General features: G+C 36.2%; 1 protein-coding gene across 8 annotated transcripts in view; it reads right to left on the reverse strand.

The window, feature by feature from the left end:
* Window positions 1-1,018: 1,018 nt before the first annotated feature.
* Window positions 1,019-14,700, reverse strand: part of LOC139140016 (CMP-N-acetylneuraminate-beta-galactosamide-alpha-2,3-sialyltransferase 1-like) — a 54,481-nt gene continuing 40,799 nt past the window's right edge. For 6 of the 8 annotated variants that reach the window (XM_070709005.1, XM_070709009.1, XM_070709004.1 and 3 more), the window contains exons 5-9: window positions 14,317-14,473; window positions 12,986-13,097; window positions 11,359-11,471; window positions 5,793-5,905; window positions 1,019-5,296 (exon numbers count right to left, since the gene is read on the reverse strand). In XM_070709005.1, the coding sequence (XP_070565106.1) occupies window positions 5,190-5,296; window positions 5,793-5,905; window positions 11,359-11,471; window positions 12,986-13,097; window positions 14,317-14,354 (483 nt within the window). In that variant the 5' untranslated portion in view covers window positions 14,355-14,473 and the 3' untranslated portion in view covers window positions 1,019-5,189. Of the gene's footprint in view, window positions 5,297-5,792; window positions 5,906-10,018; window positions 10,129-11,358; window positions 11,472-12,985; window positions 13,098-14,316; window positions 14,474-14,700 lie in introns of all 8 variants that reach the window. The other 2 variants (XR_011553926.1, XM_070709010.1) reach the window with 2 other exon arrangements.

Below are 14,700 nucleotides of genomic sequence, written 5' to 3' on the forward strand. Positions count from 1 at the left end.
CAAGAAGGAAAAAGCGGCAAAAAAATTAACAGCCGCTCGCAAAACACACAATTTGTACCATGGAGTGGTTATGCTTGTGTTGCTGTGACTTTGTCTATACACGGTGATGGACTGTGGTACGGGCCGACAATGGATAGCTGGCACCAATAGTTAAGAGATTCTACTTCAAAATTTAATGAAGTTTTCTCCACACACAAATCTGCTTTATCTATCTATCTTTATCTATGCTTTATCTTTATCTGCCCAGCATATCTACAGCGTTTCGGAAGCCAAAAAGCTTCCCTGCAGAAATCCCGGACTGGTTTTATATTACGTAATCCAAGTTTCATATGAAGAGCCACCTTTATACTTTGATCAAACAAGAACTGCGGTTCACTGCTGCTGTGGTTGGCTGTTTTTGTGCATCTGCTCCAAAACTTGTAGTTGATTGGTCGTTTGTAAGTGATTAACCATCTGGCTAAAGCTTGCTACACATTATCAGATACTCAGTAAATCTAAACTGGTTTGAACTGGCAAAGAAATGTTTCCATTTTAAAACATTGAGGTTTTTCCTTAGGAATTTGAAAGATCACTTTTTTGTGCACTAAATGCTAGAAGCTTGACAGGGGAACACTGTCAGGCAGACATAGAAGACAATCTTTTAAAGACAAGTGGCTGGATTTTGATTATCTTTTTATGAATTTTTATATCAATCACAGTTTTGTTCTAATCCCATAAAAATGTTGAAACACCCACTGTTTAGCTTGCTAATGCATACATCTCTACCCGTAGAATGCATTGTTATTGACTGTTTACATTTGAATTCTGGTCCAGACTTGAATTCACATGTCAACATGAACAATGCAGTCTCCACTTGTACAGGCTGAGTTGACGAGTTGAATACTGTGTATCTCAACATGCTTTGTAGAGTAGAAAGAGATACAGAAGTTGACATCGATAAGTGACAAAAAATCACGAAAATTCAGCTACTGGAACTCACACGAACATATAGATTAAATGACAACATTCAACAAATGAATAAAGGAAAACGATTCATCTTTTATTCTACGAAACACATAGTGAAATAAAGACAATACATAAATAATGCTGAACATTACACAAATAACGTCTCCTATGCATCTTAAGGTAAGGTTGGCATCCGTTTGAACCTTTGGTTTTTACATTTAAAAAAAAGAATGGAAACAACAAAATGAAGATGGAGAAATTCACTCCAAAAAGGAATCAATAAACAATCTTTGGGAATTTATCACTCTCTCTCTGTCTGGCAGAAATAATGTGCTAGGCATTACATTTGAAGAATTAAATTACATCGTCACTGCAATTGTAATTACACACAATGGATGTATAGATGTATTACAATTACAATGATTTATTTAAGTTCATTGGAAGATACTGGAAACTCTTCCTGTCACAGACACAGAGGGACAACAGAATCTGTTGTTTTGTTGGGTACCAATTCCTGTCTTATCAAACTTTCAACCTCCCCTGCATAGCCATGGTATGACCTCATTATTTGAAATAGATCTTTGGATCCTCCACAAAGATGGGGAGGAGGGTTAAAATATTTAACATCAAAGAAGACTATACACAACAGCATGAAATTATCACTATATAAGAAGTAGAAAGTACTACATCAACTTGACATTTTACACACAAAAGTAAAATATCAACCCATAATTTTTATGGCAGACATGTATGGAAACTTTGCTCCTTTTATTTATTGTCAGCTTCAAGTTCTTAGACATTTGATGTTTGCTTTGTTTGTCTACAAGAGCGTAAATTATTGGAGACAATCAGATTAGTCCATTTCAGGGTAAATGCAATGTTACTCACATTTACAATCAGTAGTAGATATATCTTCTTCTTTCAACGATGAAAGCCAAATTTTGAAGATGAAATCTACAATCCTAGAAAAATGACTATAGGAAGTCGATGGATATCAGAGTACACTGTAGAAAATGGAGAATGCGTAGGTTTGAAGTTTTACAAATATACGTAAGTCGAAAACATGGATGTTCTAGACTTGTCAGCATGAAGAGATAATATGTAAGACTTACATTTGTGCAATACAATTGAGCAAAAGGTATTTCTGTCATGGGATCAACATTTACTGCCATTCATAATCCTCATCTGACAGTCTATGATCAGACTTTCCACTTCTCTTATGATTGCTATGGTAATCCTCGAGTCATGTGACCATTTTGACCAATAGGGGTATGGAAGGACATTCATCCTTATTCAGTCACATGATCAGTTTTGGCCAATAGAGAGCTGTACTTGACATTGCAGCTTGCCTCATCACTTTAATGATGTTGAATGGTTAATAATCATCTAATTGCAAAAGATACCAAATCTGCAGTTTTACCAAAACTTACATTTAAACAAAACATTGCACTGAATATAAGTTTTTTTGGCATTATGTCTGACATGACCACACACTTGAAAATAACTTGTAGACATCCATCACTGGTTTCCAACTATAAAAGATTTCAGAAGACACTCTAGCTAAAGTAGTAAAACTCATAAACTTGTAACTCTCACTTCAAGGAAAACGAGGAAAAGATTAACTTTCTGAAGCAAAGGTTTGTGCAAAATTCATTATAGTTGTTTTGTAACACCACATGAAAAATCTACTTGTGATGATCATCCTGGCCTTGTAATGAGCAACTCAAAAACACTATTGGTTCATTTGTCTCACTGTGGCATATAGTAGCCCTAACATTCATATCAAAATATCTCATTTTTGGGAGTAAATTTATCTTCTGGGATATTCCACATTAGACATTTCAGCTTTTTCTCTCCTAGTTTTTTTTTTTGTCAAGATATGTACAGAAGACCAAGGAAATGAAGAAGACAAGTTGACAGCTGTCATACAGAGATTTCATGATGAAATCTGCCGACTGCTGATCTGATGAGGGGTGTGTACTCAGGGAACAAGAATAACAGAATAAAGGAAAAGTATGACAAAATCTGAAAAATCACACAACAGTGGAAAAAACTTTGTAAATACAGAACGGAATGAAAACTGGTTTTGAAAATAAAACAACACTGGCTTATTAATGTTCTATCCTGATTAAATTAATATAAAAATAAATACCTCACAGAAGAATTTCCATGTGCATTCATTGTTGACTATGAGCGTAGGTTGAGTACAATGTAGAATCAGTTCAATTTATTGATAGGGCAGTGCTCATACTTAGCAATTTTATTTTGGAACATTTCAAAATGCTCTCACATCTCTTTCAATTGACATTTCAACAATTGCTTCAGATTAACATTTTTCTTTGTTTTGTAATTGCAATTGTTTCATCTAATCTGAGCATAATTAATGCAATACAGTTTGAAGCTGTAAATACCGTTCACATCTCTGTGCATTTCCCAGCTTACTGGGCTGATAGCACATTGTAAAGACATCGATCATATCTAAACTTCTCAATCTGTAATGACAGACTTTTGTACTTTGTACTCTTTTGATACACTGCATCTACAGACGGCCAATGGGCAAAAACAATTTCAGGCAGACATTTTGAATACCATGGTCATTGCACTATGATAGACCTGCCTGGATTCACGTTTTAGTGTACATTATACACGATATTGTATTGTTATTAAAGCATTTGATTCAAGTTTCCTCAATCACAATGGCTACTGATGACAGAGTATGACTCTGCGATGTCATTACAAAAAACTACGTATGCCTGCGACAGTAACGTCATGAGTAGAGCATGGCCTAGCACTATGATGTCATCAGTGGGGCATGGCCTAGCACTGTGATGTCATCAGTAGAGCATGGCCTAGCACTGTGATGTCATCAGTAGAGCATGGCCTAGCACTGTGATGTCATCAGTAGGGGCATGGCCTAGCACTGTGATGTCATCAGTAGAGCATGGCCTAGCACTGTGATGTCATCAGTACAGCATGGCCTAGCACTGTGATGTCATCAGTACAGCATGTCCTAGCACTGTGATGTCATCAGTACAGCATGGCCTAGCACTGTGATGTCATCAGTACAGCATGGCCTAGCACTGTGATGTCATCAGTACAGCATGGCCTAGCACTTGTGATGTCATCAGTACAGCATGGCCTAGCACTGTGATGTCATCAGTACAGCATGGCCTAGTCTGGCAGAGACCTGCGATTCGCGTTCTCCCCTGTTGGAACACGCGCGCCCTTCAGAGACGCGACGCGAATCCCAGGGTCTGGACGTTCTTGCAAGCGACCGGTCGGATTTCTGCCTGATCCGGGTACTTTATAGAACTCCACACACCCGTTAATCAAAACAAAAATGACAAGTAGCATAGCCAAATAAAATGAAAAATGAAAAATAAAAACATACCGCGTATATAGGTCTACCGGCTACTAGTATATATTCTCTCCGCCCAGTTAGATAGGTGTTTCTTTTGAGGTCACTACCCTTATGAATATTCATACCCTTGCAAAAACTGACAGTCGCTGTGTCTGGCAGCGCGTGCTCACAGCTGCACAGCGTAGTCTTCGAATGCAGGCCCATCGTGGGCGCGCACAAAACAAGGCACAGCGACTGTGGAGAGTCTAAGCATGGCCTAGCACTGTGATGTCATCAGTACAGCATGGCCTAGCACTGTGATGTCATCTGAAGAGGATATTACCAATTCTGCATAATGACTTACAAAATAATACATGTCCAGTGTAACATGCTGTAAAGCAAGGTGTACTCATTCCTTGTCTATTAAATATTTCCCACGACAAATTACACCTTAATTTAAGTCCATTTATCTTTCTTTTAAAATTTTTGACTGTTCTATGTCACATATGTGTACCTGTTCTGTCAGTTGCCCAACTGTGGATGAGTTTCTTTGACATATTAATGTAGCATGATGTTAGGATTTTTGATAGGTGAGACTTGTTCATGACTGTGGAACATTGCACAATGGAGGCCACATTGTTTCATTGCTTGTATGCAGATCATAGGTAATCTTCAACAAATGTAACATTATGGTTCATTATTCATAACACCGTCAAAGACAACGGACAACATGTAGATACAGTGTCTCAAAGTTCAACTATGACTCTCCTTGCATAGCACACAACTAGTCACTGACTAGACATCAGTGCGATTGTACAAATAGAGAATGTTCTCATCCATCAGTTTCCTCCACAGCTGCCTTTCATTGTCCACGTCATGTGACCCGACCGATGCCCTCGTCAGCTCAACCTTGGTGAGTCGTAGTAGTGCATGGGAAAACGGCATCGTACCCAAAGCCATACATGTTCACTTCATCACATAGGTGTATTGCTAGGAACACCACCAAAGCACCTGGAAATAGGAAACACGTTTTAGATGAGGGTTCTGAGGGTTGATCAATGGTGCATTTGCAAGTTTTCTTCTCACATAGGATTTTTTGAATATCAGTCACAGCACTGGACTTCACTGACTATATTAACAATAGATTTGTTGACCAAATGTTACCCTGTTATATTCAGTGTCCACAATAATATGTTACTGCTCAACACTTAGGTGGGAAAACTTAAGAAATCAAAGTTGAAATGCTGAAATAATCTCTAAGTCTACACCCCTTGTATGAGTCAAAACATTTGCTATGTTTGTGATTTTAGGGAAGCCAACAGTAGAAACTGGTCTGATCTGGCACTCATCACTATAATCTGAAGTGAAGAATACAACCCCACAATGTTCAAGTTCACGGACTCTGAAAGACCAACATATACATCCCAGTGGGAATAACGCAAAGTATTTTCAGTAGTATGGTATAACACTATGTAGGCAGTCATGTATACATTGACAGATGGCATACCTGTTGTCGGCCTGTAAGCCTTGGAATCAAGGAACCTGGTGAAGACATATCTCATAAAATCCGGGTGAACTATTTTTAACTTGTGTACGTCAAGCATTGGCTTTGGTGGATTCCTGGAAACATGAAAGGTAAAATAAAATCCTCAGGCCATGATCAGAGAAATTGGACGATGTGTCATCATTATTGATGATGCTGAGGTAGATGAGGTTGATATGTGATATGTCCTTTTGCAAATGTATGCATTTTGTGCTATGTTCGTGTGTGTATGTGTTGTCACCATGACAACCATAGCTAACTCCCCTCCAGCTAATCGAATCTGTCTGGATTACCACTTCAACTGCTTCATAACAACCGTTGAAAGCATTAGTCGCTTTGACACAACACTTGGAAACACAGAACAGTGTTATCTTGCCATGTAGCATAGACAAGTGGAGAAACAGGAGATTCAGTTTGCCTGACAACACTCAATATAGTGCAGAATCGACATTCTGACCACTGAAAGAACTGACATTCTCACAACTTGAAGCATTGACACTGAGAAGGCCTTAATTTACTCACTACACTACTTAAGGGGGCACTGCACCCAACACAGCATATTTTGCTCAAAAATCATGTTTTTTGCAAATATTCATTCAATTTTAATTAATATGTTAACCCAAGATTAAAATGTTGGTGGGGTTCACCTTTTAGCTTGTCAAGCAGTTGTAAGTTTCGTGATAAAGAAGTGTTAATTTATGCAAATGAATGCAAATCACCCGATTTCCTGGCTTCTTTTTCCTCCCAATTTCAAAATTTCCAAAGAATTTAACTCCACTCTGGCTGGGTCAAATTTTCTGAAATTTTCACATTATGTTCTTTAAATGCTCTTTAAAAAAACGACTATTTTGTTTGGCAATAAAGTTCTTACATTTTAAATAAGAGGCATTTGAATTTTACTAATCATGATTTTAATCACTTTTTTGTGTCAGTTTTTCAACCCTTGCCATTTTAGAATGAGGATAGATAATGCAAAATAAAATAGTCGTTTTTTTCTACATATATCTTCTTTCAAGTGAAATATTACATTTCAGAAAATAGTGTCAAGTTTTTGACTTAAATTAATTTTTATCATTAATACCAAAATTGAGGTTTTTTACCACAAATATACACCCACTTCATCCTTCGAGTAAACTACTGCTACCATACTAAACTTTAGAGTCTCTGCTTTTTGAAAATATATAGTATGAGGGGGTTTCCTTGTCATCTCTGATGAGAAATATTGCTTTGAAAAAAACTGTTGGCAACATGCAGCTCCACCTTAAAAAGTAATCACACATGTACCATGTCGACAGTAGTCACAAATTCTTCCTCACACTATCATCTTTAGAATCTGAATAAAATTATGGAAAATCTGAATAAAATTATGGAAGAGAATAAAAATTTCATTGGATTTTGGTTCTCTTGAAGAAAATGAAATGAATTTCATGATACTTTACTTTTTATAATTTTATGTTCATCTGTTTCATAAAAAACAGAAACAATTAGAGAATCCAGTAAATCCTGGCGTTCAAATCAGTGATTACTATGACCAGTCTGGATACAGCATGCTTTATTGATCAGATGGAAAAACGTATCAAAGACTGTATGAAAAGACAACACTGAAAGACCACCTAGAATTCATTGCTAACAAGTGTACAGTGAGGCCCTCAAAAATTTCTCATTAGCAGCTGAAATGATTTTTATTGACAAATAGTGTTCTAGTGCTTCACTTTTCTATGGGCATTCAAGATAGATTACACTGCAAACATGAATATACACTCATGTTGTCATGGCAATCTGAACAGCAAATACTGTGAGTGATCCGGTATCTTGGAAAGTCATCAATCAATCACACATGAATGAACAGTAAAGTGTCAACATTTTAATGGACTGTGTGCATACACTACATATGTATGGGCTTGTTTGGTCTGCTTTTCAATTGCTAGACATGTGGACCATGAAAAACGCATAAAGCAGAAGAGAATCATATTAAATTGATCACGCAGTGGACAAAAAACTTTCAATCTAGTCAGTTCTACATCCCGAGGTCTATTTGCTGTGTGAAATAGTAAGAACACAGAAGATACTCTCAAAGCTGTTTCCTCTGAAATCAATGACAGAAAACAGACGCCAGTGTGCACTGACTGAAAGATTCAATGGGTGTGTGGGTTTGAGTTGGTGGACACCAATACAAGACTGAATCTTTCAGTGTACAGTTCATATGGGTTGGAAAAACCTGAAAGTGTTAACAAATTTAGCTGAAGGGGTCTGCCATATATGTTGATAAACATGTGTTTGTATGTGTGTGTAGCTGTCTGTCTGTTTGCATACATATTACACTGTTCTATATGCATATTTAGTACACATTGTCACACATAAAGTCCCATGCTACCTTATAAATAATAAATAAATAAATAATAAATATATATATATATATTTTTTTTTTCCATGTTTGTGTGTGTGTATGTGTGTGTATGTGTGTGTGTGTGTGTGTGTGTGTGTATATATATATATATATATATATATATATATATATATATATATATATATATATATGTGTGTGTGTGTGTGTGTGTGTGTGTATATATATATATATATATATATATATATATATTATATATATATATATATATATATATATATATATATAGATGCAAAGCAAGCTAATAGTATTCCATTTTACACCACTTGACATGATGGGAATTCTCATATCAATATATACAAATCTAATATCACTGAAGCTAAACAGCGGAACTGTTCAGAAAAATGCTAATGATATACATGCAAAGTCATGATGATGAAATGTCAGACATTGATTTTTGATATCACACCACACACCAGTAAAATGAATGATCTTGCAAAGATATTAGTTAATATTATTCATTGGGTGTAATTATGTCTATGTTATTGTCACAAAGTACGCATTGACATTGTGGGGGAATACAGAATATTACATTTTTTTGCATTCCTGAGTTTAACCTTTCCACTGCCAAAACTTTGAAGGTTTTTGGACAAGTGTGGTTCAACCCAAAAAGCATAGAAAAGGTGTGAAGGAACTGAATACTTCAAAACCTGTCTAAACTGTACCCTGAATAAACTGAGTATGCAGTCTGGCACCAATCAGGGTTCAATTTACAAAGGTTTTGGTATGTGAATGAAAATGACAGACAGAAAGAGTGCAAAGAAAGAAGAGAAGAAAGAGAAAGAGAGACAAGGATGATGAGAGGTGATGTTTGGGAGGGGGGGGGTTCACTTGGCCTAACATTATTATATAATTATGGTCAGACTTATAAGTGCTCCATTACTTGATTATGTTACACCATTAGACACAGAAGGAAAAAATGTTTCATTTCACTGAGTAGGTTGTGTTATAACCCCTTCTGAAAACACAGATCTATGCTTGTGAGGAGTTTATGAGATTAAGAATTTTTTACTATTGAAACTTTCCACCAGAACACCTTCCTGGTTAGACTGTCAACTAGTAGTTAATCTTTTCTCTACTCTACATGGGAAGTGAATAAAATGATTGTGAAGGAGACGTTACCGTTGTGATTATGAAGTTAATGTTTATTGTACAGAGTCCCTATTTGACTTCAGAAGATGGCATGTTTTGTTATATGAGAACATGAGTGTGGAATAAAGGGCAGACACATGATTATTTTAATGAATATTATTTTGACCTTGTCAACTGTTACTATCTGACTTTGACCGCTACTTCAAATTTGATGAAATGTTCCCGACAAAGGCTTATCCTTGATGTTATATAATCTACATGGTTAATGATTTGGATGACTTTAATGATTTGGATGGTTACATGGACACTTAGTTTAAACTACTGCACTGCCTTGTTGTGTAGATGTGATTACCTTTTGGTGAACTTTGAGAAAATGGTTTCTACTACAGGTAAAGCACAAAACCAATATTGATTCGTATGTTATTATTGATCAGTCAATATTTCTAACTCAAATTAGCAGTTGTATTTCTTTTAAATTTTAGTAAATCTCTGTAATTTCTTTCTAAACATTTCATACTAAGTATTTCCACAAAACTAGGCATGCATACACAATTTAAGCCACCCCTACCACCGTGTCAGCACAAAAAAAATACAAAATTTAAAAAAGCCAGATGACGAAAAAGGCAGCCAAGTTAAGTGAACTTGATGAATTGTCTAGTTACGCACTACAGGTAATACAATTTGGTGTACTGACCAATGTTTCTGGCCTTTGTCATAGGTGTATATTGGAGGAGAGTTGTTTCTTAGCATGGCTATGGCATAGTCCATATCGTAAGACTTGAAGAGGACATAGAAAGAAGTAACCTAGAGAAAGAAAGTGCATTAAGCATCACAAATTAATACAACACAGCAAACAAAAGTCTGTGACCTATCCCAGCCTCACATGTGTTTCTGAAAAGGTCATTTATCACTAGATGTAATTTTTTTTCCTTTTTAAAGCCTCATTTATTTGGATACATTTGAAATTCACAGACAGGGTTATTGGAACTGGTGCAGGGCACATACACCAAGCTAGGACATTTGTTACTAACAAATTGTTGTCAATTTGGAGCATATAGAATTAAAGGGCCAGTAGATATAACTTTGGACAACTTTTTTAGACATTTTTTTTGTAGGTCAATCACAAGGTCTTCTGGACAAGCTTGTCAACACAGCGTCTATATGTGAACTGGTACACCATGGCTAGAATTCACCTGTCAACAATAAGAATGCAATTTACAGAGTTGACATTCAAAACAAAAATAGTGAAAAGGTCATCAAATATTAAGTTACTGGCCCTTTAAAGGTGTGGGTTTTTTATCAGCATTATCTGTGAGGAAATTGACAATACGGTATGTGCACAACTTTTAAAGGAGTTCAAAGGACTAAAATTGCATAAACAGTCAATGTCAACAACCACAAATACAAGAACCAGGCATTGAGGACTGCCCCTTTAAAGTGTGGAGATCTCACTTGAGGAAACAACATCATGGTCAGTGCCAAGGCTTGATGCCTTTGACCTTGGAGGGTACTTCCAATCTGGCCACTCAGGCATGATGTCTTTAAGATTTTGTCAATGTCTATTCCACATCATCCTGAAAATGCCTTTGTAGCCTGTATCACAACTGAAGATATTTGGGCTGATGAATAACAGAAATTTAATGAGCAGATCTAACAATTGCAAAGTGTACTTGGTAAACAGATTATGTACAAATGAGAAACTTTCAGATAAATGATCACATTTCAGAAACAAACAGTGAGGCAGTGATATATTGGTCACACAATTAATCACACTTTTCAACAAAAGCTGTCAATATCAATGTTGTGGTTCTTACTTGTTATAGACATTTTACATTTCTTTGCAATAAAAACATAAATTTTCAGTGGCAGGAATGTTAAAATAATTTTCTCATTTGTGAAAACGTTGTCAAATCAGTTGGCCGACACACACTGATATGACAGCTTTTGGGGCATTACCATGGAAACAAGATGTGTGACTCTTGTTTCGCTGGTTTTGCACACTGCACAACTTGCAATAGAATGTCCTTTACTGACCAGCTCGTATTCCGTTTTTTGGAATGCAAGGCTGGGGGTTTCAATCCTCGAAGCATTCGATCAGCATAGTCAATGTCATATGTCTTGAACTCGGTATAGAAAAACTTGGTCTCCTAGAAAATCATCAGATATGTTAGTTGGTATATGATTTCCTCAACTAGCTATGATGTAAACTTTAACTCAGAATTAAATTTTTCTGGTGTGCCGTACATGATAAGAAAGTCACACCAAAACTTGAAAGGTTTTGTCATTCATTGTATCTATGGTTGATGGAATCATTTTTAGAAATACTGTTTATATACCAAATATTTGAAAGTGTGATTATCTTGGATACACCTTGTATCTACATTTGAACTGGCTATATTTCAAATGATTCATTGGAGTATGTGGTGGCAACATAAATATGGTCTGTAATTTACAAGATGCTGAAAGTACTCTCATCTGGTTGAATATTTCAAGGTAGAATGCACCGCAGGGACAGATATCGACTCTCAAATTTTTGTACTGCCTTTCTCATCTACTGCATTTGTGGGGGTTCATTTGAAGCTCTTGAATTAAATACAATTTTCACCACCTTATTTTGATGAACTTAAGTCAAAAATTTAATTTTTTTCCCATAGACTTAACACAGGGATGGCAGCCATTTTGAATTTTGGTTATTTGTTTCTCTGGTACCAAACTTCGCACAGTGACCCCTGATTTTTATTCTTGATTCCAAAAGAGAATGGTTGAAAGCTTCCTTGGGGAAAGTTTGAGCAAATGTTTAAGCCTTTTACATCCGAAGCGCATATCCATCAAACAAAGTATCTATAAGACTACCAACACATCTTGTTGATTTTGTTTCACATCTAACCTGAATTTGAATTTGATAAATCTTTGCTCAAATTATCACAGGCAAAAATAACATCAGCTGTACAATATCATGCAGCTCCAAGAAATGCTTTCAATAGGAAATGAAAATTGATACACTTATTAACTTTGACTGTATGCAGTAGTTAAGATTAAAGGAAGCAGACTATCTGAGGCAAAATATTACTCTCTACTTGTTTTCATGATACATCAATCCCTCAAATTTCAATGTTGATTGTTCAATCCTAAAATGACAACAAATGTAAACAAGACTTTTCTTTTTACACCGCCAAGATTTGATTCATGTTGATAGCCTAGATCATGGTAAGATGTTTTTCATGATTGGTTAGCTCTCCCTTCTACCGTCTATGGTTAGCTGTAGAAATGCTGTATCAACAAGATATTGTGTGATGTAACTGTTGTTCTCAAGGAAAGCCATGTGATCTATTTGTGTTCCAGATCTCATAAAATCTTCTGTTTCCTGTTTTTGTGAATATTTCCTGAGGCTGTCAAGTAGAGATTTCAATGGCTAAGATTTTTCAACTTAAAGTATGGTCTATTTTAATCTCCATGTGTTACATGATATCATGTCTGTGCAAGAGCTGAAGCAAAATATTCTGAAGTTACTCATTATGCAGTGCATGTTGGTTTTTTGTTTTCTCAACATACCCTGAGATGATGTATCAATTATGCAACCAGGACAAACAGATATATATAGGTTTACTTTAAAATCATATTCTCTTCCTTCTTCATCATCTCAGCTCCTCAAGATACTTACGGACTGATTTTGGATCTCCCTTGCATACTGGGACTCTGGGAAGAAAGTGTAGAAGGAGGTTCTTGTACCGACATCTTGGGCAAATCTGCCTTTAGTCAGTGCCCTGTTTACCCTGTATGAAACCAAAACACACTGCTTAATGGTGATTGAAAATGATGTACAATTCTTTCCTACTGACATTTCAACTTTGTATTCACATTCTTTGGTATTGTTGTAAACCATATGTGGCCTGTGTGTTGATAGCTGGACATAATTGTCACCTTGATTTCTGTAGATAGCATGTCATAGACTGAACAAAAAGTTTTGACTCTCATAAATGATCCATACATCCATTTTTTTAAATTTGGCTTGATCTACAGAATAGCCCTAGTGCCCACTCCCTTCCCTCAAGTCCTTTTTAAACACAACGTCAGAGCACTGCAAGTTGCCTTCAACCCCTCCAAGACCCACTTACTCCCTTGTCATTGTCCCATCAACCTTTTTACAGGGCTAGAAGCTGAAACCTATGATTTTTAAATTATTTTTTGTTTTTTTTAACGTCAAAAACAGTTTCTTGTTCTACTCCCCAAGGCATGTTCAGATACACAGTATATTCAGTTTGTCAACTTAGTCTGTACCTGTGTAGACTGTCCTTTTATTGTTGACAAGTAAATTCCAGTCTGGACTAGAATTCAAATGTCAACAACAACAGGTCAATTTACACATATAGACACAGTGTTGAAAAAATACATAGTTTGTGTCTCAACATGCTTTAGTGTGTAGTCGACATACAAAACAAAATTAGTGAAAAAATTATCAAAAGTTACAGCTACAGAGCCTTTCATACAAGCTGTAACATTGTATTTATGCAAATTTGTTATTTATAGGTTCAGTTGCCATGTACCAAAGGCTGTCAGAAAGAACAATATGTCAAGCAAGATATACCGGCCAACGTGCAGCGTCACGGAAGTCTGTTGTCCAACGGTTGGTACTGAATCTAACAGTTATAATTGAATAATACAAATAGACTCCCTAAGTTGGTGTTAATAATGACAATCAACCAATTAGATGTAACCTTCCGAGCATGCTGCACACAAGCAGAGATATACTGGTAGTTTACAGCAAAAACAATTTTCGAAAATAGGAATAAAGCATAGGGTTTAGAGTTATCAGTACTTTGAACATTTTACAACACAGAACCACCATTATGTAAATATATGAAAAAAAATATAAAAAGAAATAAACAAACATATAGAATAAATACATAAACAAATAAATAAATCCATAGATGGACATACTCCAAAAAGATGACAATGCATTGGATCATGGGAAGAAAACCCTTCATGCCTTACCTGAAGACATAATCATGAGCATCAATTGTTTCTCCCATGTTGGAGCCGTTGAGTACGCCACCACAGCCAACTACTGCACACCGCACACACGCTGGCCTCTGCCCACCATAGACATCAGGATTTGTGAAATTGGGATTGTTCACAACGTGAGCTAATACTGTAAGATTTTAATTGCAAACAATACATGAGTTATTCTAAGGCAGATCCATCTTGAGTTTACAAAGTCCAAAGCAAACAAGTCTGTGTGTTCTCTGTAAGCATGACTCTAAAAACACAGTGAGTAGACTGTCTTCGTAAGCACAGTAGGTTTTGGGAGTTTTTTGCTGTTAGGGGATAACCATACGATTTCTGGAGGACAGTGGAAGCGGTGGTGTCAACATATTT

This window comes from Ptychodera flava, chromosome 9, assembly GCF_041260155.1.
Source record: "Ptychodera flava strain L36383 chromosome 9, AS_Pfla_20210202, whole genome shotgun sequence".
Lineage (NCBI taxonomy): Eukaryota > Metazoa > Hemichordata > Enteropneusta > Ptychoderidae > Ptychodera > Ptychodera flava.